General features: G+C 44.8%; 4 protein-coding genes across 4 annotated transcripts; 2 read left to right on the top strand and 2 right to left on the bottom strand.

The window, feature by feature from the left end:
* Positions 1-579: 579 nt before the first annotated feature.
* LOC137913556 (DENN domain-containing protein 11-like) lies at positions 580-4,506 on the bottom strand. Its single transcript, XM_068757200.1, has 9 exons — positions 4,176-4,506; positions 3,579-3,678; positions 3,299-3,457; positions 2,511-2,664; positions 2,259-2,397; positions 1,939-2,070; positions 1,013-1,163; positions 870-938; positions 580-775 (listed from the first exon to the last, which is right to left on the bottom strand). The coding sequence occupies exons 1-9, from the start codon at positions 4,504-4,506 to the stop codon at positions 580-582; spliced, it is 1,431 nt and encodes a 476-aa protein (XP_068613301.1).
* A 992-nt stretch (positions 4,507-5,498) lies between these two features.
* Positions 5,499-8,785, top strand: LOC137913551 (wee1-like protein kinase 2). Its single transcript, XM_068757195.1, has 11 exons — positions 5,499-5,753; positions 6,010-6,221; positions 6,511-6,568; positions 6,867-7,036; positions 7,127-7,248; positions 7,354-7,500; positions 7,583-7,687; positions 7,769-7,854; positions 7,936-8,106; positions 8,248-8,396; positions 8,511-8,785. The coding sequence occupies exons 1-11, from the start codon at positions 5,499-5,501 to the stop codon at positions 8,680-8,682; spliced, it is 1,647 nt and encodes a 548-aa protein (XP_068613296.1). The 3' UTR covers positions 8,683-8,785.
* A 1,018-nt stretch (positions 8,786-9,803) lies between these two features.
* LOC137913557 (BH3-interacting domain death agonist-like) lies at positions 9,804-11,853 on the top strand. Its single transcript, XM_068757201.1, has 4 exons — positions 9,804-9,925; positions 10,342-10,594; positions 11,069-11,205; positions 11,449-11,853. Exons 1-4 carry the CDS (start codon positions 9,863-9,865, stop codon positions 11,641-11,643), a joined length of 648 nt encoding a protein of 215 aa, XP_068613302.1. The 5' UTR covers positions 9,804-9,862; the 3' UTR covers positions 11,644-11,853.
* A 1,501-nt stretch (positions 11,854-13,354) lies between these two features.
* Positions 13,355-22,144, bottom strand: LOC137913559 (bcl-2-like protein 13). Its single transcript, XM_068757203.1, has 6 exons — positions 22,012-22,144; positions 20,597-20,686; positions 20,084-20,240; positions 19,938-20,010; positions 19,717-19,845; positions 13,355-14,974 (listed from the first exon to the last, which is right to left on the bottom strand). Exons 1-6 carry the CDS (start codon positions 22,142-22,144, stop codon positions 13,946-13,948), a joined length of 1,611 nt encoding a protein of 536 aa, XP_068613304.1. The 3' UTR covers positions 13,355-13,945.
* Positions 22,145-24,285: the final 2,141 nt, after the last annotated feature.

The following is a 24,285-nucleotide window of genomic DNA, read 5'->3' on the forward strand; positions in this document are numbered from 1 at the left end:
TTCAAAGAAAAACAGGTATAGTTACAAACAGTCAACACGTGCATCAGCATATAATCCAGTGGTAGACGTGGTGCAGGATTATGACGAGTTAGTGTTATAGGCGTAGTTATCGACAATTCAAAATCATGATATGAGAAGGTGGAACATGACAAAATAGTTCCCAAAAATGTCCCCATCACATTTGATCAAACCACAGAAACACATTATTAGATCCGAGGCATAAAACTGAACAAAGTATTCACCAGCTTTTTCATTCAAGTTCAGCAGCATCATAACAAAACCATCCCGGCTAAAACAAAAATGTATTCAAGTTGGGACACAAGCATTAAAAAAAAAAAAAAAAAAAATCTCAATCAAAATATGATACGAGAATTGAATGGTGTTAAAAGCACACTGCCTCCACGGGTCCGATGAGACGCCATCAGAGGAACAACAGACTACCCAGAAGGGAGCAGCCGGCAACAGATGGAAACCCCAGGGCGGAGGTGGTGTCGTTAGTGTCCTGGTGTGTGTGTGTGTCTGCGCCCCTCAAAGGCATAAATATTCAGTGGTTTCCAACGTTCCCATTCGGAGAGGACCTCAGGAGCAGCAGAGGTTGTCTATGACTAGCGTGACGTCAATGCCGTACACCTCCAGCAGGTCAAGCAGGAAGGAGCGGTCGTCCTGGGGATCCAGCCCCATGGCCCTGACGTGATCGGCGGTGAGGGTGGGATCAATGCTCCCCGCCACCTCGGACAAAGTCTGGAAGATGCGGTTATTCAGCTCCATGAAGAACCTAGGACAGGGTTAAAGCCAGCCGGGTCACGCATCGCGTTACAAGGGTCAACACAGCGGCGCCGCACCGTGAGCAATGTTTGCAGAGGACTCACAGAATGAAAAGGTCCTCTTCATTCGATGTGCAATCGCCATCCACCTCTTGAGAGTACAGCAGCATCTGCCTGCGTGGGAAAGATAACAGCAGTCACTTGCATGTGGAAAAACAGAAGCGGGTTTTACGGCGTGCGTTATTCACCTCTGTTCGCTGAGCTTCCTGTACTTCTCCTTATCTGCCGCGTTCAGGCGCAGCAGCGGCTGCAGGTCGCTCTTGTGTGATTTCACGTTTTGGTTGTCAATGTAAACATCGTATAGCTCCTTCTTCTCCTCGAAAATCTTCTCGGTGGTGCCTGAAAAATGTCGAAGGCTCGCTCACATATATAAAAGGACCATTTCTGCAGACTACAAATAGAAAACAGTTCACATTAAATATAAATAAGGCCCCTAAACTTCAAAAGTATCTACAATTAAAACATTTAGGCTGAAGAGACAGAAAAGTTAAACCATAGTGTGTACTAGTAAAACTTTGTTTCGACTCTTGACCCCCCCCAAACCTGTCAGCACGAATACAACGAGGCCTTGTTTGCTTATTTATTGGGACCAGGATGTCTGCATGACGATGAGTCAACCGTCTTCACCACCTGTTCCTATCCTAAAATCTATTCCAACTTTTTTTAAATCGTGCCGCTAAAACAGAAGTCATCTGAAAGTCCCTCGAATAATATTGGACAATAAATGCATGAAACATACTGAGGCCAACATATAAGTGTACAGTATATTATACACGCAGCCTTTATTCATTTAATGAGCCCAGAGTAGAATGTAAGGCTTTGGAGCGCTATAGAGAAGCGCTATAGAGAAGATGGCCAACCTTAAAAATATATTTTCTGTAGAACCCTTAAAAAAAGAAAACTTTAAGAAAAAGGAAAAAAAAACAATATAATGGTTAATTTATGCGTTAAGTTCTAGGAGGCTGGAGTGCAGAGTTTAGTAGATTGACATACTGATGACTCGACCTTTCCTGCGTTAAAAAACTAAAACTAACACCAACACTGAAACTAACAAAAACTGAACTGAAAGGGGCTAACAAAATAAAAACGGCTTTAAAAAGGAAAACTGACTCACAGGCGACGTACGACATTTCCGTTTCCAGGACAGTGATATCTGCTACGTTGATGTAGAAGAAAGGTCGTAATTCAGGCACGGAGACACCGATCCCAGGCAAAGAGACGTTAGCAAGGCAGCAGCAGCAATACACTGAGGGAGGACCAGAACACGGTGGATGAGACATCTCAGAAATGGCCACGGTTGGCTGCAGCGTTGGCACATTTATCACAACCCGAGAGAGAAGGAGACGTCCACGGCCGCAGATTAAAACGCCCTTCAAATCCAATGAGAGGACGGGGTGCGTCGGGGCTTTTTGCATGTGCGTTTCAGATGCTCACCTCTGTAGCAGACCACGCCCACGGGTGGAGGAGAGAAGATGAGCAGACGTTTACGGAGCAGAGCGAACTTCCACAGCAGCATTATCTGCTCGCCAAAAAACTGGATGAACTGGGACATGCAGCCAGCCGGGTGGGTGATCTACAGGGGAGGGGGGAAAAGGGACAAACATGTTGTTGTTGTTGTTGTTGTTGTTGTCTGACTGATCAAACACTCCATCATCCAGTATATAAAAGTCTCTGCTACTTCCACACCTTCATTTCTGGGTGCATACAGCGGTTGATGGTGGTGACACCCCAGGTTGGGCAAGCAGTGACCAAACCATGTCCCGAATGAGGAAGGACGGCCTTCTTGTCCTCGTAGAAGGCCTCTAGTGGGGAATACTGGCCGGGACACTGCAACTGGTGTCTATAGCAGGCGAGGGTGGAGGAGGAACAGGCAAAATCAAATAATGGCAGGTATTTCTGACGCGCGTAATTAAGTGTATTCACGCAAATCACATCTGCCCACCATGTTCAAAGGTCATGCAGCCAGCAGAAAGTAGTGTGGCTTCAGTGAAATGATTGCACAAAATGATTTACTCAATCACTATAAGGAAAGTCTATGCTGAAAAAGAAGGGGAAAAAAAGAACTGAACTAGGCCACACCTTTACTAACTAAGGTGAGCACTCTGCTTTTGGCAGAAATCTGAGCCAAACTGTAGCCGTGTCCAGATGTTTAAACACAATCAGAGAGAAGATGAGGTTTTTGTGAGATGACTGACGTGGAGGAGCAGAACAGGTGAAGAGAAGAGAGGCTGTCAAAGCCTCTGCCCACTTCAGTGCTTAGACGTCCGTCAAAAAGGTACCGTGCATGCCAAACGGCCTCTCATGAGGTCGGCCGTAGCTGGGAGGCTGGGTTCATCTTCAATGGGTGAGGAAAATGCTGAGAGAAAATTTCAAAGCTATACTGTGGGGGGGGGAATGAGGTGGGCAGGATTGAATAGCATGGCGCCGGGGTGTATTGTACCGGTACGCACAAACATACACAGGAAACATCCCACCTGACTTGGTTCTCCAGGAAGTGCATGTACCGGTAAAGCAGCGTGTAGGACGGAGACAGGATCCCCACGGACTTCATTCTGGCGCCGCGCTCCAGCTCGCTCTCTACGGGCATGTTAGCGAAACAAGCCAGCCCAAAGTAGCAGCCTTTACGGAAATATCTAACCAGAGGGGGCAAAACATAGAAGAGGGTGTAAACAAAGAGCGACTTACCTCACTGGGGGCCAAGACCCCCCCCCCCCCCTCTACAGGGAGGAGAATCCATTCACTTTGATTACATACATGAAGTCATTGGTGATCCGATGGGAGCCGCTGGCCATCGACTTGAACTCAACCCCATCTAGGTTGATGTCATGAGGTCGGCACCATTCTATCATATTCCCTGCCACACAGAGAGAGAGCGAGAGAGAGAGAAACAACACAAACTTACTTCCCACACTTTTCACTTTCATCCTGACTGCTTCCCCTAATTCTGAATATCCGTCATGCCGAACCGAAAGAGTCAGAAACTGTGACTGTATGCTGATCTTTTTCATGTTTGTCTTTTCCTCTTTTGTTTGATGACTGTACATTATGGTCTGTTTTCAACTACCGGTACAACACACTATGTTTGACTGCTTAAAATACGATGACGTATTATTATTACACAATATCCATCAGACAGATTAATATTCCAGTAATTAATTTCTGGAATCCCTCAACATCTAATTCACAGCTCTGTCCGGAGGGTAAAAACAAGCCCCCCCCCCCCCCCCCCAATAGGGAAGTCATCTCCACTCTGTGCATTGAGCAGCACGAGTCACCAGTAGCTTTTTCACAACAACTTTCGATGAGGACAAAGTGAACGATCAGAAAGCTCTTGCTTTTGCAGCTGCTTACCGGACCTCGTGTCAAACGTCACCACAAACACAGCCACGATCTGATCCTTCTCCTCCCACTGATCCCGCACCGACAGGCCGTGGAAGGGGACGTGACGGTCCCACTCCCGGCCGACGACAGCTGTCGGGCTGCAGGTGACGGCGGCGGTGCCGCCGCTGCTGCTCCACGCAGGAACCGGAACCGCCGCGGCGCCCTTCGGTGCGCGGTGCGCGACCGGACGCGGACCTTCCTCCGGCCGCGGCGCAGGCGGCGGCGGTGCCGCCTGGTTCGGACCGGGAGGCGGGATCTCCTCCCAGTCCAGCAGCGGGGCTCGATCCGACTGCTTCACCATGACGCGCTGACAAACCAGCGAAGGCGGAAAAGAAAAGCAATAAGCTCCGATGTGAACCGAACCGAACCGAACCCTAAACGCACCGACGGAGCCGGATCATGGCTTCCTGCTGCTCGCTGGGCTGGGTTTTTGTTTCATGTATTTGTAAGCCCGTCACATCCACGGACGGAGCTCTGTTTTGATGACGTCGATGACTTCCGCCCACGTGTCTATTTGACCAGTTATGGTAAATCCTCGTTTGGGATTATGGGCTGTTTAGTTTGCTCATACTATTCAATATTATCATAACATGTAAAGAAACGTTCAGGTTATGACGCGTGCTTTTCAAACAATGTTCTTTTTATTTCGTTTATCATGAATTTGTGTGTTTTTTTCTTGCGACAACAATATAAATCTACAAATGCATCCATTTTATGCTTCGATCCTCACAGATTAATGATAAAACTGTTCAAAGGTTGTTTTTTTACGTACAGTAATTACCATTATCAGGTGTGCGGTTAAGACCAAAGCAGCCGATGGCAGAGCTAGATGTGTCGCCCTGGTGGCGTTGTTCAATTAATAGTCGTTTGCATGCAAGGCGCGGAATCCCAGCGTGGTGGCGGCGTTAGAGGGGAAGGAGATTCGTTCGTGAGTATAAGAGACAAACATTTATTATTTTACAATCTCAAAAGGTCACACTGATGTCCGTGCAACAAATAATGGCCGGTCAGGTGAGTTTGAACATAACATCCTCCAAGCCTGACTGTTGTGCAGATAGTTTTTAAAAGATCAGAGTAAGTAATATTGACTTAACGATTACATTTCATAGAAGTGGAAGTAAAAAAGTGAGTTTAGTTTTCACGGCCCATTCACTTTTAAAGGGACTTGAATACATACCTAAAATAATGACTGAAAGCGGTCCCCAAAATAGAAGATGTTACTGCTGCTCTCCAAAGGCAAGTCATGCAGAATAAAGAAATTACAGGATAACTTTCAACACTCAGGCCCCAATCATGGCGACATTGTTTGATGGGCTCGGCGAGCAGCTGGACTTCACTAGCTGTGGGGAGGAGGGGAGCAGCAGTGAAAACAGCTGTGATGACTTCATTTCCAAGATCCAGAGTCCAAGGTCTGCTTGCAGGACACCCCGGGTGCAACGGCACCGCAGTAGGAGCAGTACCCTCCTTTCCCCTTTACAGTGTACTAGCCCTATACCCTATGCTTTCTGGAAGAAACTGAGGCTATGTGACTCTCCCAACACACCCAAGGTGGGTATTGATTAAGACTGATTATGCATGTGGACCCCCCCCCCCCTCTCTCGTATACTTGTCAAAGTAAGACTGAAATGCCGATCCATCTTATTTTCAGTGTATGTCTTTCACAAGTGCACGTTCACCAGTTTGACTCGCAGCTTTATTGGCTATCTTTGCCCATTTGGAATTTCTCATGTGGCTGTGAGTTAGCCCAATTGTTTGTTTGCACATATCACGTGGAGCCTTGATCCTTGATCTATCGCCCTCACAGAGCCTGCTCACAAAGTCGTCCCAGCCTTGCTCCACCATTAAGATCAGTCGCCATCAGAGGAGGCCGTGCTTCACTTCAGTTCCTGCTACCTCTGTCCGCGCGCCGTCTGTCAATGTCAATCCCTTCACACCTGAAACCGTCCGCAGGAACAGTGAGTTGCAGTGGAGGAGGAACGGTTGTAGAAGCGATGATGAGGATGATAATGGATGCAGGTAAATGCAGTTCTATGCCATGCATTTATTTCCTAAAGTCCTAGGTTGTAAACACAAGTGCACGTTCACCATTTTGGCTCGTGGATTTATTGCCTATCTTTGCCCATTTGGCTACTTTGGAATTTCTCATGTGGCTGTGAATTTAGGCCAATTGTTTGTTTGCACATATCACACGGAGTCAGTTTTTAGTTTTCTGGGGTTTTTCTTCTTCTTCAATGTTCATACATAAAGGCCTGATTTAATAACGTGTATTTGTTCAGGCTATATAAAGACCTTTTTCATCTTTTAGGTTTAAGCACAGCCTCACGTCATCTGAGGAGGACGATGAAGCCTTTCTCCCACCAAAGGTACGCTTATTTTTAGCAACACCTTCTATGGCTCTCGCACTATTTCATCAGTAGGCTTCGTCATCTTGGTCTGCCTCCTCATTTCTTGTTTTGTCCAAAATTACATGCTGCCAGTCTGGGATTTCTCTAAAGAATCTCCAGCGTCAAAAAATCTCCACTCTGATTGTGGGAAGGATGACCATATTTGGTGAAAGACCAATAAAAAATCTAAGATTCTCCATACCCTTGTGACGTTTGTTACTTTATTAGAAATGTCTTTGGATTTTACCACAAGTGTCCTCGTCTGTTTATCTGGCAGAGACAAGCTGTCCAAGCCTTCATGCTGTCGCGCTATGAGAGCGAGTTCCTGGAGCTGGAGTGTATTGGTGTGGGCGAATTCGGGGCAGTTTACAAGTGTGTGAAGCGGCTGGATGGTTGCTTGTACGCAATTAAACGTTCCCATCGACCCCTCGCAGGCTCTGCCAATGAGTGAGTCAGCAAGCATGTCATCTCTTCCGAAGAAGACGTTCACTTTTGTTCTTTGTGTTCCATAACTGATCAAATTTGTTTCCCTCATAGACAACAGGCCTTAAAGGAAGTGTACGCACACGCCGTTCTAGGGCACCACCCACACGTTGTTCGGTATTATTCGGCGTGGGCAGAAGATGATCACATGATTATTCAAAATGAATACTGTGATGGTAGGTTTGACCTTGCTGTTAAAAGCACGATGTATGAACGGTTGACTTGCATTCATGGTGTTTTGCGCCATTTTGTATTTGTTTGAATGCGTGTGCGTGCGCCAGGTGGAAGTCTCAGCGACGCCATCGTTAAGAAGGAGGCGCAGGGAGAGCTGTTCTCCGAAGCGGAGCTGAAAGATGTACTCTTGCAAGTGTCTATGGGACTAAAATATATCCACAGCTCAAGCCTTGCACACCTGGACATCAAACCAAGTATGCCCTGTTGGGTATTTTGCCTTTGTGTTGCATTTGTCTGTTTTTGGATCTGTGCCATTTTTTTTAAACCCCTGTGCAGGTAATATCTTCATTTGCCAGCGCCCCAGCACCGATGCTACAGCTGAAGGAGAGAGTGAGGAGGAAGATGACGGCAGCGTTTCTGCAGGAGTCATCTACAAAATTGGTATCGGATTTTGAACGCATCTGCACCTCAAATATTTGTTTTGTGGTCATCTCTCGTTTTGAGTCTTGCTGTTTTCTGCAGGGGACCTGGGTCACGTGACATCAACCAGCAACCCCCAAGTTGAAGAAGGGGACAGCCGCTTTCTTGCCGCTGAGGTCCTGCAGGAGGTAAAAACTCTGTGTACTCTATACTGAAGGAAAAGTGATTTTTAATTTGGTTGCTGTCTGCTGACCTGACCTGCTCCCCAGGATTACAGCAACCTCCCCAAGGCAGACATCTTTGCTCTGGGCCTCACAGTACTGCTGGCGGCTGGAGCTTCCCCTCTGCCTCTAAATGGAGATGAGTGGCAAAGCCTTAGACGGGGGCAGCTCCCCAAACTGCCAAGAGAGTTATCCCCTCCTTTTAGAGGCCTGCTTCAGGTATGACTCCATCTAGGATGTTTTAAATGTGTAAGTCTAATGTAAATGAAAAGTGTCACCTTTTATAGCTAGCATTTGATTTCACTCTTCTCACTAACATAGCATGCTGAAAATGGTTTTTCGTGTGTGCGTGTGTGACAGCTGTTGTTGGATCCAGACCTGAGTAAGCGTCCATCTGCCAGGGAGCTTTGCAAGCACACTGTTTTAAGACAGGAGAGGACCGGGAGGCTGGCTGCTCAGCTGCGAAAAGAGCTCAATGTAGAGAAATTCAGGACGGCCATGCTGGAAAAGTAAGGAGGTGGTCCTTCATCAGCCTTCATCTATTTTAAGTTAATAGCTGATCCTGCTTAATCCTCACATGGATGCCTGGTAAAAGCAGTACTTTATGTCCATTTTCACCACAGAGCGCTCCAGGAGGCTCGTCGGGCAGCGTTGTCACCCAAACAAAACCTCTCTCCTGGATTGATGTCCCCTGTTAAGATAGGGTCTCAAACCAGGACGGGGAGGAGGCTTGTTGGTAGGAAGACGGCACGATCTATGAGCTTTGGTGGCCCAGGGTGTCTGATGGGACATTGAGGCATCCACATACCTGACCTTTTGCTCTTCTGCGGTGTGGCTCCTTCTGCAATGAGGTTGTGGCCTCATTGTAGTGTTGTCTACAAGTTTCCCTATACGATTTTGTATTATTGTAACTTGCTGAAGTAACTGGACAGTTCTGGAAGTCTCAAGTGAAGTTTGCGTCATTCACATTTTGGGGAGCTGTTGGTTTTAAATAACTTCAAATTTTACGTTTTTTTTCCAAAGCCTGTGATTGCTATAGACCAATGTACTGAAGCAATTATTGACTTTTTTTTTTTTTTTTTAGAAAACTGTAAATAAAAATTTTAAGCTTTATCAGATGCTTTTAATTTTATTTCACTTTCTGATTCATGTCAGTGGTGTAATATACCGATTGTCCCAGAGGGCTCTGGGACAAAACCACAAAACCATAATTCCAGTGCTGGTCTGCTTGTCTATAGCTGCAGTCAACTGACTTTATGTAGATAATTTACAAGTACTGAAATGGAATTGAGTCATACTGTAAATTAAATATGTATACTTTAATTTGTGATAAAATCAATTAAAAGACATAGTTCATTTGTATTTAAAGCCGATCACATAGAACAATAACATGCATTTCTCTTACCAGTTTCGTTCATAAAGTCGAACGTTTTGACTTTAAACGTACCCCGGGGGGGGGGGACGACGACGACACTTGGACATTGGTTTTGCCCGTCAGCGTTTCATTTTACATCTAAATGTTTGAGCTGATCGTGCGTCCGTCCGTGACGTTTTACAATTTCTGGATCGTAACTCAAAGAACGTTTTTCATCTCCACATAATGACTACATTTGTGTAAGTGTTATAGCATATATTTTAGTTTCCATCGTAAAAAAAGTTGAATTTAGTGTCACCGAGCAGAAATCACATTTCTTTAGGCTTTCTTTGACAGCTTCTCAAATACGAAGTTTATTTCTTTTTTTTTTTAAATGCACTTAACAATTACAACTTGACTCTTTTGGTCAATATCATCTTGGTGGAGGCTTGACTATTTGAATCCTATTGATTTATGTTTAGATTCGCCCACCCGTGGCGAATTTCATGAGCGCTAGGTTCAATTGAAATGACATGATTGAACTCTGAACCATCTTTTTTTTTTTGGGGTTACTTGAGTGCATCACAAAGCCCCGCCTCCATCCTGACAGACAAACACAACATGAATCAGGAAGCGCCTTCCTTGCGTCGGACCGAGCGGGCAGGCGCACCACGAACCGAACAGGTATTTATTTAGGGGATAAGTTCAGCAAACTGCAGGAGATGGATGTCTGTCTGTCTGGCTCTCAGTTTTATTTTGCTGTTGTCGAAAGTTCTTCCTAACGAGCAGCTTTCATGGCTGAAAGTCGGCGTTAATTTGGCTAAGCTAAAGTTAGCATTAGCTCATCTTTCCAATAACGCTACCTGTTCGACATCCGGCTGTAATGTAGCATTTCTGTTTAAGTGCGTCAGTCGATTTGGTGTTTTCTCACTCTCAAATTGTGTTTATATATATATGTATGTATGTATGCTTGTTTGTAAGCGTTTAAAAGCGTTATATATTTATATATATATATATATATAATTACAGACAAACTTAAATTTCCCGTTTGATGTTTTAGTATACGAACACAGGGTGACATGTCATCAATGTCCAAATAGGTCGAGATGAGTATCCAGGGGAATCTGTCCAGTGGAGAAAATGGTGCCATGGTAATGTTGGCCTTTCTTCAAGCTGACTGCAGAAATCCAGACTACAGAGAAGAACTCATCTCGTTGGGCCAGGATCTGAATCTTACTTGGGATGTCGATTTCAGCGGCTGGAGGGAAGACATTGAATTTGATGGTTTTTTGTCCAGTAGTATCTCAGCTGGTATCCGTGATATTCAGCCTTCAGTGGAGCTGCAACGACCTGGTGAGTACAGGTCTCTGGATCCATATTCTGAAATCAAAGATGAAATCGGTTTTCTATATTTGATAAAGTCAAATGTCTTGTTTCCGTGTAGAAACCGCTTTCATGTCAGTACTAGGCCGGTATTTACCTGCAGTATCAGTATGTATAATGTGGAAGTTATCTCTCACCGCATTCAGAAGGTCACTGACATGGGGAGACCGAGTCTTCTCCATCGCTGCCCCTGCTCTGACCTCCTCACCTTCAAGAAAGAACTCAAAGCCCATCTGTTCAACATTGCTTTTAATGTCTAATTTTATCATTTATTTTCATGTTTATATTTTATTGTCTGTATTGCTTTGCTGTTTTTATCTTACGTACTTTCTGGAAAGCGACTTTGAACGTCTAGAAAAGCGCTATATAAATGAAATGTATTATTATTATCATCCCTTCTGTTGAATCCAGAAACTGAATGTTTTAAAACTCTTAATTTCCTAGGAGACCGTGTGGTTGACGCAGCAGCCGTCCGTCGGGTCGTGGCGGAGCTGAGAGAAATCGCAGATCACTTCGAACACGACGTCGTCGCTCGGGCTACCCAGAATCTGAGCAGGAGCATCGAGACCTACCCGTTGCATGTGAGAATCCTGAGACCTGTGAAAATTAAATGTATTGATAAAAGAGAAATTATTAGACTACTGCAAGTGCTATGGTAACGTTTTCATCAATGATCTCGCTCCAATATTTTACAAGTTATTAATGTTTATGTAATTATTGTAGACTAAGATTTTGAGATCCTAGTAATAAAATGTGTGAATGTAAAACTGTGATGACCGAATACGCACGCTCTTGAAGCCTATTATTATTTTGTTCATTTCAAGGAGTGGACAAATTCCATTTCCTCTGCGGTGGATAGTGTGAGGCGGGGTATGTATCTGAGCGATCTGCCCCAGGAGCGAGTCGTCATGGCCCTCACGCTCACGCTGGTTCAAGGAGTGTGTGAGCGGAACCCACTGCGTCTGAGGAGCCTGTTTGGCAGCGCGCTGCAGTACATCGGCCGAGCGAGGCCCAGGTGACTCCCGTGTTGGTCCGTCGGCTGAAAGGAGCCGAGTAATGAGAGCACTCAAAATGAAGGATGACGTCGGACTCATTTGGGTTCATCGTGATATTTGAAAGTCTGGTTTGTCTTTAATGGAATGTGAGTCGAATTGCTGTATATTCCATGAAATTTATTTTGTATTGAATTTTTCCTTTGGCATATGCATGTCTGTATTAAATAAATATTTTCACAGCATTTGAGTTTCATTTTTTAAATACTGTGGGATTGTACTTTACGTAACCGCCGCCTTGCAGGTGGTAAAAAAAAAAAAAATCATCGCAGGTGTTTGTCTGTCTGCCCATTACTAGCAAGATAGCAAAAGGATCTGGATGAAATTTCCAGGAAATGTTGTTACTAGGATCAGATTATTACATTTTGGTGATGATCCAGAAGAGATCCAGGATTCTGCATAACTTTGAAATTTTCGTTAACATTGCAGTCAATGAAGCTTCAAAAATCAGTTACAAATAAACATCAACTCTGATTCACTTTAACTTTTCGTGGTAGGTGTAATAAAGATACCAAGAACGATTTAGAACCTTTTGATGATGATCTGGATCACCATGTCGACGTCTAAATCTAATGGAGGGGAATGAGCTGCTTGGCTCAGCGTGAGCGCCAGACAGCTGGGAAGGAATCACCAGCGAGAAGAACGAGACTGAGGGTTATTCCGGCTGTTATTCCGGCTGTTCTGTTTTTGGGGCCGCATATTGTGGCGTACGTGGATGTGTTTGGTGCTCAGACGCCGACCTTCGGGTAACACCTGGTTTTTTACTGTTGGTATTTTTTTATAAAACCATTTTTATTTTTATATGGTATAATTTATCGGTGGGGCACCGATAACTCGGAGGGGGGGGGAGGAATGTAACCGGATGATTGGCTTGGTTGCCCAGACCTTCCTTGCTGGGGGAGGTAATTAGGCAGGCAGGTGTGGGAGGGAGCACCTGTAGCTCATTTGCCACTGATGAGGGGGGGATAATGGGGGCTTCCCCTCTCTCGTTCCCGGCCTCACGCTTTCTTTATTTGCCTCTCCTCTTTTACTAGCCTTAGTGTTTATTTTGTTTGAGACCCGCGGTTATTAGTTTGATAGCTTCCTTTGTTTTAAAGTATTGTATAGTGTTTAAAAGGGAAGCCTATTTTAGGGTGTCAAATAAATCGTGTCAACTAATGCCGTGCTTGTATTCCCTGTGAGCGGACCTGTGGTTGGGAAACCCTCTAGGTCCAGATACATGTGAACCTTGATTGAGCCACATGTGATCTACAGAGCATAGCCTTTCTATGAATCAATCTGACGTCTGTAGTCATTTTTCTATACCGGGTCCGTTCGGACCCTAAAACCACCAATGTAACTTTTTTTCTAGAAGACATTCAGAACATGCTAAAATGGTAAACACTAGTGTTTTTGTGTTTAAATAGCCACCATGAGCACATACTATAAGCCTTGTTCCGATTAAAAAATGTTTGACGCCATTAATTGCATTTTACTTTCTTGAAACGGGTCCGTTCGGGCCCTAACACCACAAAAGGGTTAAATGTTTTAGACCTTCGCAATAGTCAGATTTACATACTCATGGTAGAACAGCAAAGGGCCTTGAGTTTTAGGAGTGTGGTTGATGTGTTATTTCCAAAGATTCCACGGTTCTGCATCCGACACATTTCCACACGTTCAACCATTCTTTAATACGGAAGAAAATAGAACAAGTAAAGTCGTACAAATCCCTTTGCAAGATGGAAATAAGGAACATAAAGCGACACAGGAATCAGATTCCACACATTTGCTTCGTTTGTAAGAGAAGGCATCAGACCAACTGTCAGACAAGGAAAATGAAGCTGTGCAGCCTTTAGTCGCCTCGACAGATGGTTTGGGGTCGTATCACTTTAGCCAAGGGATTGTCAGAGGATTGCACAGATTCAAACGGAAAAAACACAAAGTAGTAGTCAAACTGAAAAATGTACAAGTATTCCTAAGAATTTTAACAAAACTGATTCAGAGAAGAGGAACATTAAAACCAGGGCGAGCAGTGGAGTGCGTCGTGTTCCCTTCTCTGCTGCCGTGAAGCAGGCAGGACCAGCGGAGGTTAGGGATGATGTGAAACTGATTTCAGACCTTAACCATAGCAGACCTATTTATTTGTATTTTATTTTTCTTTGGGGGGGGGGGGGGGTGCAACCTCTGATAAATCCAACACAATTTGCAAGGAGAGCCCCAGCTTGTGTGTACTAATACACCTACTTCTACCTTAAGTGTTTTATTTTTCTTCCTTGACAAAGATACTCTTCTACTTCCTCCTATAGCTAATGACACTGTATGCCATCACGGCAGCGAGGGCCACCAGCGCAGCGCCGCCGTAAAGCAGCACTGGGAGCTCCGATTCTGGTTCCTGCCGCACCGGCGGCTCCTCTCCTTGGGATTCTCGGGGAGCCTCTGGAACAGGGGGTCCAGCTTGTAAGGGCTCCAGCACCGCCACGGTCTCTGGTTCTGGTTCTGGCTCTGGCTGGGGAGGCACTGAAATGGGCTCTGGCTCTGGCTTTGAGACATCTTCCGACTCTGCTGGTGCTGCTACGGCTTCCTTGGCAAGCGATGGGGGTGTCATTTCAGCAGGCACTGGGGCAGGGACTGGTTCTTCTGGCTCAGGCTCCGATTTGAACGCGGGAACAGGTAAAGGTGCTTCAGGTTCTGGATCAGAGGGAGGGGGTGCAGACGCTTCTGGGACTGGCAGAAGCAGCTCTGGTTCTGATGAGATGAGGGAAGACTCTGCTGACGGGACTACAGGCGCCTCTATAACAAATGCCTCCTCTAATGAGAGCAGGGAGGCTGGGGTTGCGGAGTCGTCCTCAGTTGGCCCCGGAACGAGAGGAATCAGGTCCCTAAACTCTTCCCTGAGCTCAGCCAGCTCACTCTCGGTACCCAAAACGCTCATCATGCTTTCTTCTATTGCCCCAACTTCGCCGCCTTCTTCAAGCAGCTCCGCCTCCTCACGCCCGACATGGACAATGTCCGAGTTTGAAGAGTTGTTCTCACTGCGTTCCTCAGCCAGAGCAGCGCCCTCGTTGCTGTCCAGGCTCTTGACGTCCTCGGGGTCCATCAGACCAACCTGTGCCCAAGACTCGTGGCCGGCAAGAGAGACGGGAAAGCTTTCCGTCTGCCAGGAGCTCTGCTCACTGCCGTCGTCTGCAGTGCAGAGAAGTGGCGAGGGCGGGCTGCAGCGGTCCGGATGCTGCTCTCCAGAGAGGATGTATATGTCGTTGCTGTCTTCAGCGATGGTTACACATCGGTCTTCTTCGGACCCAAGGCTGAATATTGCACTCTATGGGACACAGATAGAGATTTGTGAGCAAAATGCATACAATAAAAATGTGATGATGATGATGATGATGATGGCTGAACTTTGAGACGTTAAATGAAGAACTGCTGGGGAGACGGTCTTCTCAAACTGGGCTGTACATATTTTTAAACTTGGTGCAACATGAATAGAGAAAACAAATGAAAAGCTATTTTGTGCTCTAAAAAGAGTAAAGAAAAAAAAAAAACCTCTCTTCAATGCATGTGATCAGGAAACACTGCAGCTGCTGGGCGACAGACGGTGAAGGGGAGCGCTTGGTTTTAGCTCCGTGGCGAGGAGCTGGAAATAACCTTGTGTAAAATAAAGTTTTACAGTACACAAATAAAATTAAATAAAGAGTCTAGTGATGAAAAGGTAGGTAACAAGGTGGTTTATATTTTGTTGTCACTTTAGTTTGATAGGTTTTATATACTCCATTTTAAATGGGCTTGAAAATAATATTGGTCGCTTCTTGCTCACAAACCTTCAAAACAAAGTGCAGTAAAACGCATCACAGACAACCCTGATGACGTCACTGTAACCTGCTTTAAGCGAGGCTCGACTGCCACCTAGTGGAATAGAGCTGCCAACCATCGAGCAATAAGGTCATCTGCAAAGCTCCTATTATATAACAGATGATATAAAGTCATGAAGGGTTACATGGTAGCAGCACCATCAGCTCACTTTGCTTCGTGGTGGGATGCAGAACAAACAGTGTGAGGCTGTAACTAAAGGCCAGTGAGCACAATAACAAATATGTACCGACGTGCTCCGTGTCTGGAGGGTGTCGGCAGGATTACAGGAGGTTACGATAGCAGCAGAAACCAAATGTTTTTATAGGCAGATAGAAATTACAGGAAAAATATTTCTACGGAATTGCATAAAAATAATCTGTCAGCACTATACGAAGAAAAATCTGTGTGTAAATGAATGCAGCAAATAGAGAGAATTACTGCTGAATCCCTGGATTGAGTGTTGCACTTACTTTACATAAGAAGCAAATATACTGCAGCAAAGTAACAACACAGACCTTCACTGCAATTATTAGAGAAATATAAAGTTAGACAGAAATATACACACAAATATATAAATATTGTTTTGGGTAACTCAACCAGCTCACATCAACAAGCTGACTCAGGTACCCGTCTGCTGCTAGAAGTGACAAGCTGTTCCCGCAGTTCTTATCAAAGCATCTTTTCCTCCCTTCTGTGTCATTCTCATCCAACTTAACGACAGTCGGAACGCCAGAAAACACACAAGGTCCCATTTGAGTAAATGAAAATACATCTTGGTCTTTTTATTATGTCTGCTGGCCAAATCTGCTCCATCAGCATACAGTATGTAAACTACTACTGACCTACATCAACATTATATTTAAATGAATATTTAAATATTCCCCCCAAGGACACTGCAATGACAGTTTCATCCTGCCAGGCAGGGAAGAGATTAACTGTAACGGCATTTCATAGTTATCTAACATTCACTTTCTCCTTAAGCTGATTTGCATGCAAGAACAAGAGTTTCACCAAACCCATAACCTGCAGGCTCCCCCTGACAGAAGGGCAGCGTTGTCATGGTATTCAAGATAAACGCTAATCAATCCTTCTGCACATCAAGTCCAGGTTTCTTCTTCTATCTGGTTCTCACATATGTTGCATCTCAACTGAAATCAAACCTCAAAAAGGACGTTAGATTTAAGAGAAGATTATTCACCCAAGAACTGGATGGAGTCACTTTCGTTGCTGGGAACAAGAATGAGCGCCAGCCAATGAGCTATTTCTTACAGATTTTACAAGTCTAACTCTCAAGCAGGACAGTTTTCATGCCACAACCTTTCTGTCTGAAAGTGAAACTGATGGATAAACAATATTGTTTTGCATCAGTGATGTAACAAGGGGAAAAAAATGAAAAGAATTTCACCCGATTGGTAAATCCCATCTGAATCTGTTGTTTCTCCCGTCGTCCTCCAGCGTCCTGACGCTGTGAATCCGATACCAACTCCTCCAGTCCTCAGCTGTCGTATGTTTAACAGATTCTCCACCCTCCGTCGCCTGAAGACAATCCCTCACTGCAAGAATCGCCCTCCTGCTCTAGAGCCGCGTGTCGGTCCCTCTCACACGACCTTCCACCGCATGCAAGGAACGTCCGCCCTCCCCATCATCGGAGGGCGGAGCAACGCACACTGCCCCAAACATTTTGGGAAGCAACAATAGCTGCCATCTTTTGGGGCTGGTTACAAGTTAGCGCTACATTTGTAGAAAAGAAACCGTTAACCCCTCAGTTTACTCGCATACCTCCTCCTGAGGCGGTATGCGAATTTGGATTATTCTCCAAATTCAGCATTTCAATCAGTGATGTAATAAGTGAGGACCTAATGTGTTCACGGAATCTGACAACGTTGGGGAAATTCCATTTTCAGTCAGTCTGCTGTTTGCGTGCAGGTTCATAATCCGTCAACTCCAGTCTCCCGTCAGTACAGCAGAACAGTGATGCATGGACGCATTTCACCCTGGGGGGGGGGCTTATATAACACACAGGACCAGCGTTACACTGTGCAGCGTTGCATGCAAGGCCAGCGCGGAACCTTCGCAGCGTCTAAAATCATCATCATCATCACCGCAGCAGCAAGTCAGTAACCTAGAGGAGCTGATTTATTACTTTTATATTATTTTACTACCAAACATGAGAGTAAAACAATGCAGTTCTTCATTGCGTCTTGCTCAAAGGTCCGGTGCAATTCCATCACACTCATAAAGTCTGTAATATGAAGTGACCATTGTGCACGCTCAGTTCTCACTGGAGGACAACCGTCTGACCGACAAGAGCATGCCATAATCCAAACAGACAGATGGGGGGGGGGCTGTGAACAAACTCAGATTATCCAGAGAGGTTTGATATCATCTTCAAATAAAATTATCTGTAAGCATCAACTTTGTGGTATAAGTCTAATTTTAGAATTGGTTTCAAAGCACACGCCTGTTGGTTCAGATCGTTCATTCACCCCCGCCTCGCCTCCTTGTTCCCTGGCTGCGTTCTCGTCTGCTGCTTTTTGTTCGTGCCAGATGAAGCGTACGTAACATAATAATCCTTATTGTATTCTGATGGAAGCAACAACGGCTTTGTGAGAGTTCCATAAAACACGATGCTTCGTTCAGGCTGCGGTCGCACTGATGTCCTGGAAGAGAAGACATCAGTCTTAATCTGTAAATGTAAGATCTTTTATTTCAACACAAACAACCACCAGAAAGAGTAGAATACGAAATCTAAAGTGACAAATATGATAAAGAACCATCTTTCTGCTCCTCCATTATCCGTTTGTGCCTTCACGGTTCATAGAAAGAGCCGATTGCACGATAACAAAACTCAAAGGGGAGAAAGTATTTACATGCAAACATGTCAGCACTGATGAGACCTGGGAACACTTCCTCCATTAAGAGCTTGCCACTATTGCACGGTCACACACTTGCAAGGTCTCGACGCTCCAACGTGAAAAGTAAAACATGTTTACCTCGGCGAGTCGTCCTGCTCTCCGCTGAACAGACAAACCTCAAATCACAGAATGGCGCGGGTAGACCGGAGGTAGCCGTCTGAGGAGGCCGTGCTCACAAGCAGCCGTCAAACTAGTGGAGATTTCACTTTCCACTCTCTTTCTCTCACCCCCTCCTTCATATGCCCCCCCCCCCCCTTCCCATCGCTGATCCTGACCCGGCCCCCAGCCGACCCATTCTCCGTGACGTAACCCAGAGCAATTATGGCTCTTTTTTCATTCACTAGCTATCGCACGAAACCAGGAAGAGCATCACGGTTATGAAATAACGGTGACCAGAGTGGTGGCTTACACGTCATGTGACCAGCGTGATGACCTCATTGAAATGGGGCCATCTGCGGGAGCAGCGCTCCATTTATTACAGCTCTGGGGTAAATAGTCACACACTTGCTTTTACCTCCGAGCAACTTCAAAATCATTTTGTTGAAATAAAGTCTCAGTTATTTCTACTGTCATGTTTGCATTGCCCACTGACTATACTGCGAGCATCTAGTTCGTATCATGGTTATTGTTTTGTATTTTAGATTTGGCTCATATAGCCTAATACAAATGTATTTTGAAATAAATGTGTAAATTAAGATGGCTATTAGGAAGTATGCCGTCTCCTGTGAGGTTTAAACTACACTACGAAGTGCACTGGAAGGATACTGATGCCCTCATCTGGTTATTTTGAGGTTTGTGGTCATCTCCTGTTAGATTTCGTTCCATCTTCCAACACACAAACGACCCCGGCACACAGTTTAGTTCTTCATCCAACAAAGAAGCCGAGTGAACAGATGAGTCGCTGCCTATGATTATACAAATAACTAAGAAACTTATCCCTCAAAATTATTAATTAACTTCAGTTAGCGTTTTTTTTCTTTTCTTTTCATACCTCAAAAACATATAAAGAGATCTTGAAGTTTTGTGGAGATAGATATTTTTTTATTTTGTAGAATTAAAAGTATGATTAAAATTCTAAAGGCATGTTTTCAAGGTAAGAGTCATATTATGACTATTATGGGACTGGTGACAGTAAGAGGACTCGCTAACGACAGCGTCATTGCATTCTAATCTCATCCTCATCTAACTCAAACTTCTATTAAAAACAAAATTAGTTTTCGACATCCAGGCGATTCAAAAATTAGACATCAGAACATGCATGGAATATTTTTTTGCCACCATGTGCGTAGAGACTCACCCATCCCCCTTGCTGGATGATGTAGCCCGCTTCATCCTCCTCCAGGAGGCGCACCCCCAGGTGTAGCAGCGCAGTGAGGGGCTGGCCCTCGCTTTGTAAAGCCTGCAACAGCACCAACGGTACCAACACCTGGGAGAGAGCGCAGAGCAGATGCAACATGTCCTTGTGCCGAGTCCTAAATCAGGTCTTTGAGCGTCAAAAATAATATAATTAAAACACACTTTACTCCAGCCTCCCTGTGTGTGTGTTGAGAGATCCATCGTTGTGCGTCTAAATGTGTGGTAGTCCAGAGGCCTGAAACAGACACACAAAATCATGCGTGATAAACATGAAGTGTGCACTATTTGTCAGAATGCTGCAAACTGACCCTGTGAGGAGTGTGTGTACGGCTGCTGCTAGGTGTGTGTCCAGATCTCTGGCCACCCCGTCTCCCACTGCAGCAAGGTGGTCCTCAATAGAGGTCTCCGGATTGGTTGGATTGAACACCAGCGACGGGTGTCGGTTAGATCCCGTTGTGGAAAAGGCTGGAAACAACACAGACGCAGGAAAGAGAAATATATCGCACGTGGAGTGAAGACCGTCCAGGTTGGCCCCGAGGAAACCCTGCACGGCTCACGTTGACAAATATTGATCTCCTGACGATGCCTTCGCACAAACAGACCAACGTGATGCAAAGAACGCTGGATAATGTAAAGAATAAAAGAAAGTTCTGAATATGGCTTCCCTTTCTCTTCAGAGTAATGTTCAATAGCAATAGAATAGTTCAAATGTGAACCAATAGAGAACTGAATTTCACTGGCATTTTAAACATTTTACAGAGGGTAACCCTAAGACGCGCACGCGTGTGTGTGTGTGTGTGTGTGTGTGTGTGTCCACTTACAGGCAGTGATTTCATCTTCAAGCCGTCGCAGCTCTTCCTTTATCTGCCCTTTTATCATTGTAATCTTCTCTCTCTCATCCTGGGAACCTCCTGACGGCGATAAAAACACGACGTGTAAAGCCACAGCCAGAATCCTAATAAAGCATCACACGCTTTTCTCAACACATTTAGGCGCTTGTAAAGCATTTTGTGATTAAGATGTTCATCTGCACCTTTATCTACGTTTACAACAATTAAATGTGTCAGGAAACTTTATTAGGTACAAATGTTTGTCAGCAGATTTACGACCAGCTCATGCTTTGTGAATCACAACACCAATAAAAAAAAACTATTTGCGCAACAAATGAGCTACGCGTGTCCATCAATCCTAACGTCCGACAGAAGGGGACACGTCGGCAGGCCACGGTGCAGCTGTCGTAATATTCATTCAATTCCATTGAAGGAAAAAGAGAAAAAGACACATCCTCATTCGTCTACGATTTAGCACCCGACCGGAAATGATTTCATTTCATGTTTTCATGGTGAAAAACGAACTTAGACATTATCGTAACAGGAACAGAAGAGAGGCCCACTCCCTCATTCCGTGTCCAGCAGCGCGCACGTGAACGCCCCCGAGGACCGTGTGGATTTTTGCAGGGATCGTTGCTGTTTTAACTCTAAGCCAGACAGCTAGCCGGCCAACTATTTTACTTTGGTTCGCCGGCGTGTGAGTGATCCTACGCAGATTGCGCATGACAGACTGTCAGACATTGGAAGGGCTCGAGCGGAAAGCAGGGATCAGCCGCTCCTCGGCCATTCTTCACCCAGTCAAAGCAAGCGCGCAACAATAAAACGGACAGGAAATGGAGAGGACATCCCCGTCTCTTTCTTAGCACGCTGCGCCAAAGATATCAGTGCACATCGTAAGAGCCACGAAATGCTGTTGGCTGGTATGGGATGCGGATTCACACAACTGCACACAACACACGTGTGTAAACAACTGTAGGTTAAAAACGGTTCGTAAATATTCCACTGCATGCGTGTTTTTACGTTAGACACAAGAGCAGTACAAAAGACATTTTCAGGACAAGCAATGGCTACTTTAGAAATACTGGAAGGACTGTAGTCCAGTTTAGAGTACCAAATTGCATATATATATACACAAAGGACTACACCCACATAATTATGGTTCTAAACTAATGTCCGAAAAGGTCGAACCATACGAGAGCACTGCTGGCAGCAAGCGTACGCCACCCAGAATGTTACCGTCGCGCTTGCACGCGTGCGCGACTCCATTTTTGTGCTGCGTGAGACGTTTGCCACGACACGCGTCAGACAGTACAAACCACGCCTTCACCGCTTACACAGAATAAAAATAAATCCAGCAGGTTGTGCTAAACTAACATAACAATGAGAAGAAAGGGCTTTCTCCTGACCTGGAGTCTGTGATCTATTGACGGGAAGCATTCCCAGGTAGCTGAGCACAATGAATTTGGTTTCATAATGGAAGTCCTCAGGCACAGTGACGGCGGTGATGGAGGCAGAAGGGGCGGAACCTGAGGTAGCCATCGAACCGACCAGCGTCAGACGCTCAGGCGCATAAGCTCTTCCGGTCAAAGCGGGACGTCTCACCTGAAGAACAACCAAAGGAGCTTGTTTATCTCGCAGTCCAGACAATTCTGGTGAAATTTTGACGAACAGAATTTAAGGAAATCTAATAAGACTCTTGGGGGGAAAAGTCGTGATGACATATTAAACTACAAAGAGGTGTTGGTCATAAAGCAAAGTCATCACAGGCACACATCACGTCAGGTGGCCACTGGCCCATCTGGCAAAGGGACTGTAAACAAACAAAAAAAACTATTTCTAGTGTCATATTTTTTTTGTCGCCTCCCTAAACAAATTTCGTTTAAACTCTTTTTTTTTTTTTTTAAATGAAGCAACTTTCGCGAGAACCACTGGCTAGCAAATTAAATCCGAGTTTATCAGTCCACATCAAGGGGGCCGGTGACGCCAATGCGAACTTTGAGTGAGATTGATCGTCAAGCTTACCAAACAAATTGACTTCCGGCTCTACTTGTCAAAATAAAACCTCTTTCCGACTTGACAAAGCAAGCGTCAGCTACACGTTACAAAGTTCAAATAAAAATTTTTTTATGACCATTACAGTCGCAGGAACTCAACTAAATAGTTGTCACAATTCATTTTCTAAAATGAAAACGGGCTACAAAATACTCCGACGTTGTCCCCGCTCGGGGGTGAATTCATAACCAGACTAGTCTTCCTCGTGAAATAATTAGCTGACGTTAAAACAATACGCCTGCTCCACTGAAAAAGTAGGCAGACAAGCTGTCGCTGGAACATTTCAGCACACGCTGGAGCTATAAACATAAGCTAGCTTGATATTACACCTTTATGTAGCATCCCGGCTAAACACACCTCAATTGGATTTTAAGTTAAACGTGGCTGGAGTCCATTTCTTACCGTCCTTGGTCCAAAGGCAAAACAGGTGTTGACAAACGTCAAGTTGATTGAAATATGCGCCACAGACCCCGGCTGGCAGCAGTAGCTCTAGTAGCAAGCGTGCTTCTGATGCTAAACAGGCTAGCGAGAATACAACCACTTCCGGTCGCGACCTTCAAAATAAATGTATCATTCAGCTCCAAATAGTTAATTTAAATAGTAAGGGGTTATGTGAAAGTATTTGCCCCTGCAGGTTGTCCTACTCTTTTCTGCACCCGTCATGGAACATGCCTGCAGGTAAAGCCATTTAGCCATTAGCTCTGTGTTGTTAAAGGCCCCGACAGCGGGTTCGCGGGTTTGTTAGCAGGATTTGAGTTTTAAATGTTTTGTTATTTTTCTTCTCAGAAGAAAGGGCATTGTGTTGTTGGTTTAAACTGAGCTCTGACTGAGTTGTAGATTAAATTTCCTTTTGAGGGAGTCCTTTCTGTTGAATCTTTGATGATCTATAAATGAACCGTTGACATTTTGACTGCTTGTCTCTTGAGTCTTGTTTCGGCAGCACGGTGTCAGTGTAGAGCAATTAATGTTGCCTCACAGCAAGAAGGTCACAGGTTCAAATCTGGCTTGCGGCCTTTCTGTGAGGAGTTTGAATGTCCTAACCCTAACCCCGTGTCTGCGTGGGTTCTATCAGAGTTCTCCTGCTTGCTACCACAATCAAAAACATGCAAATTAGGTGCATTGGTCGGGGGTGTCAAACTCGAATTCACGGTGGGCCAAAATGTAAAATTAATCAAAGCCACGGGCTAACATTGAATAAATGAACCTTTTAATACAGACCCAAACAAGTTTTGCTTTAACATTGTATATGGAACAAGCAACGCTTTTGTAATTTAATAGTGAAGACATGCAAAATCAAATGGTGATAGAGCTGAAAATGAAGTATTTAGAGCACTAAAGGAAGTTTGACACATTTAGCTGGAGGGGTTACTTAAAAGAGTAATCGTTTTAAGAGTGGGCAAACAATGGATTGTAGATTCTACAAAGGCAGAACTTACTAATTAATCATTTATGGCTATAATTATTTGACACAGGTCATATTAAATGTGTTTTTGAACACTGGGCAAAAAGGGTTTGAGCTTTTAATATAAAGCTAGGGAGAAAGGGGAGAAAGACTGATCTCAAGTTCATCCATCGAGTGCAGCGGCTCGATCTGGGAGGTTGTTGTCTGCAAACATTTGAATTACAAA

This window comes from Brachionichthys hirsutus, unplaced genomic scaffold, assembly GCF_040956055.1.
Source record: "Brachionichthys hirsutus isolate HB-005 unplaced genomic scaffold, CSIRO-AGI_Bhir_v1 contig_1421, whole genome shotgun sequence".
NCBI lineage: Eukaryota > Metazoa > Chordata > Actinopteri > Lophiiformes > Brachionichthyidae > Brachionichthys > Brachionichthys hirsutus.

Bases quoted from the DNA above. Each gene is read 5' to 3' on its own strand.
- LOC137913556 (XM_068757200.1), bottom strand. From the start codon at position 4,506: ATGGTGAAGCAGTCGGATCGAGCCCCGCTGCTGGACTGGGAGGAGATC. The intron at 2,665-3,298 runs GTGGGATGTTTC...CGCCTGCTATAG, and splicing joins TTCCTGGAGAACCAAGTCAG to ACACCAGTTGCAGTGTCCCG. The intron at 2,398-2,510 runs GTGTGGAAGTAG...CCTCCCCTGTAG, and splicing joins GTATGCACCCAGAAATGAAG to ATCACCCACCCGGCTGGCTG.
- LOC137913551 (XM_068757195.1), top strand. From the start codon at position 5,499: ATGGCGACATTGTTTGATGGGCTCGGCGAGCAGCTGGACTTCACTAGC. The intron at 5,754-6,009 runs GTGGGTATTGAT...TCGCCCTCACAG, and splicing joins ACTCTCCCAACACACCCAAG to AGCCTGCTCACAAAGTCGTC. The intron at 7,688-7,768 runs GTATCGGATTTT...TGTTTTCTGCAG, and splicing joins AGGAGTCATCTACAAAATTG to GGGACCTGGGTCACGTGACA.
- LOC137913557 (XM_068757201.1), top strand. From the start codon at position 9,863: ATGAATCAGGAAGCGCCTTCCTTGCGTCGGACCGAGCGGGCAGGCGCA. The intron at 9,926-10,341 runs GTATTTATTTAG...ATGTCCAAATAG, and splicing joins GCGCACCACGAACCGAACAG to GTCGAGATGAGTATCCAGGG. The intron at 10,595-11,068 runs GTGAGTACAGGT...TTAATTTCCTAG, and splicing joins AGTGGAGCTGCAACGACCTG to GAGACCGTGTGGTTGACGCA.
- LOC137913559 (XM_068757203.1), bottom strand. From the start codon at position 22,144: ATGGCTACCTCAGGTTCCGCCCCTTCTGCCTCCATCACCGCCGTCACT. The intron at 20,241-20,596 runs GTAAGTGGACAC...TGTTGTTTCCAG, and splicing joins TGAAGATGAAATCACTGCCT to CCTTTTCCACAACGGGATCT. The intron at 20,011-20,083 runs GTCAGTTTGCAG...TGTCTGTTTCAG, and splicing joins GTACACACACTCCTCACAGG to GCCTCTGGACTACCACACAT.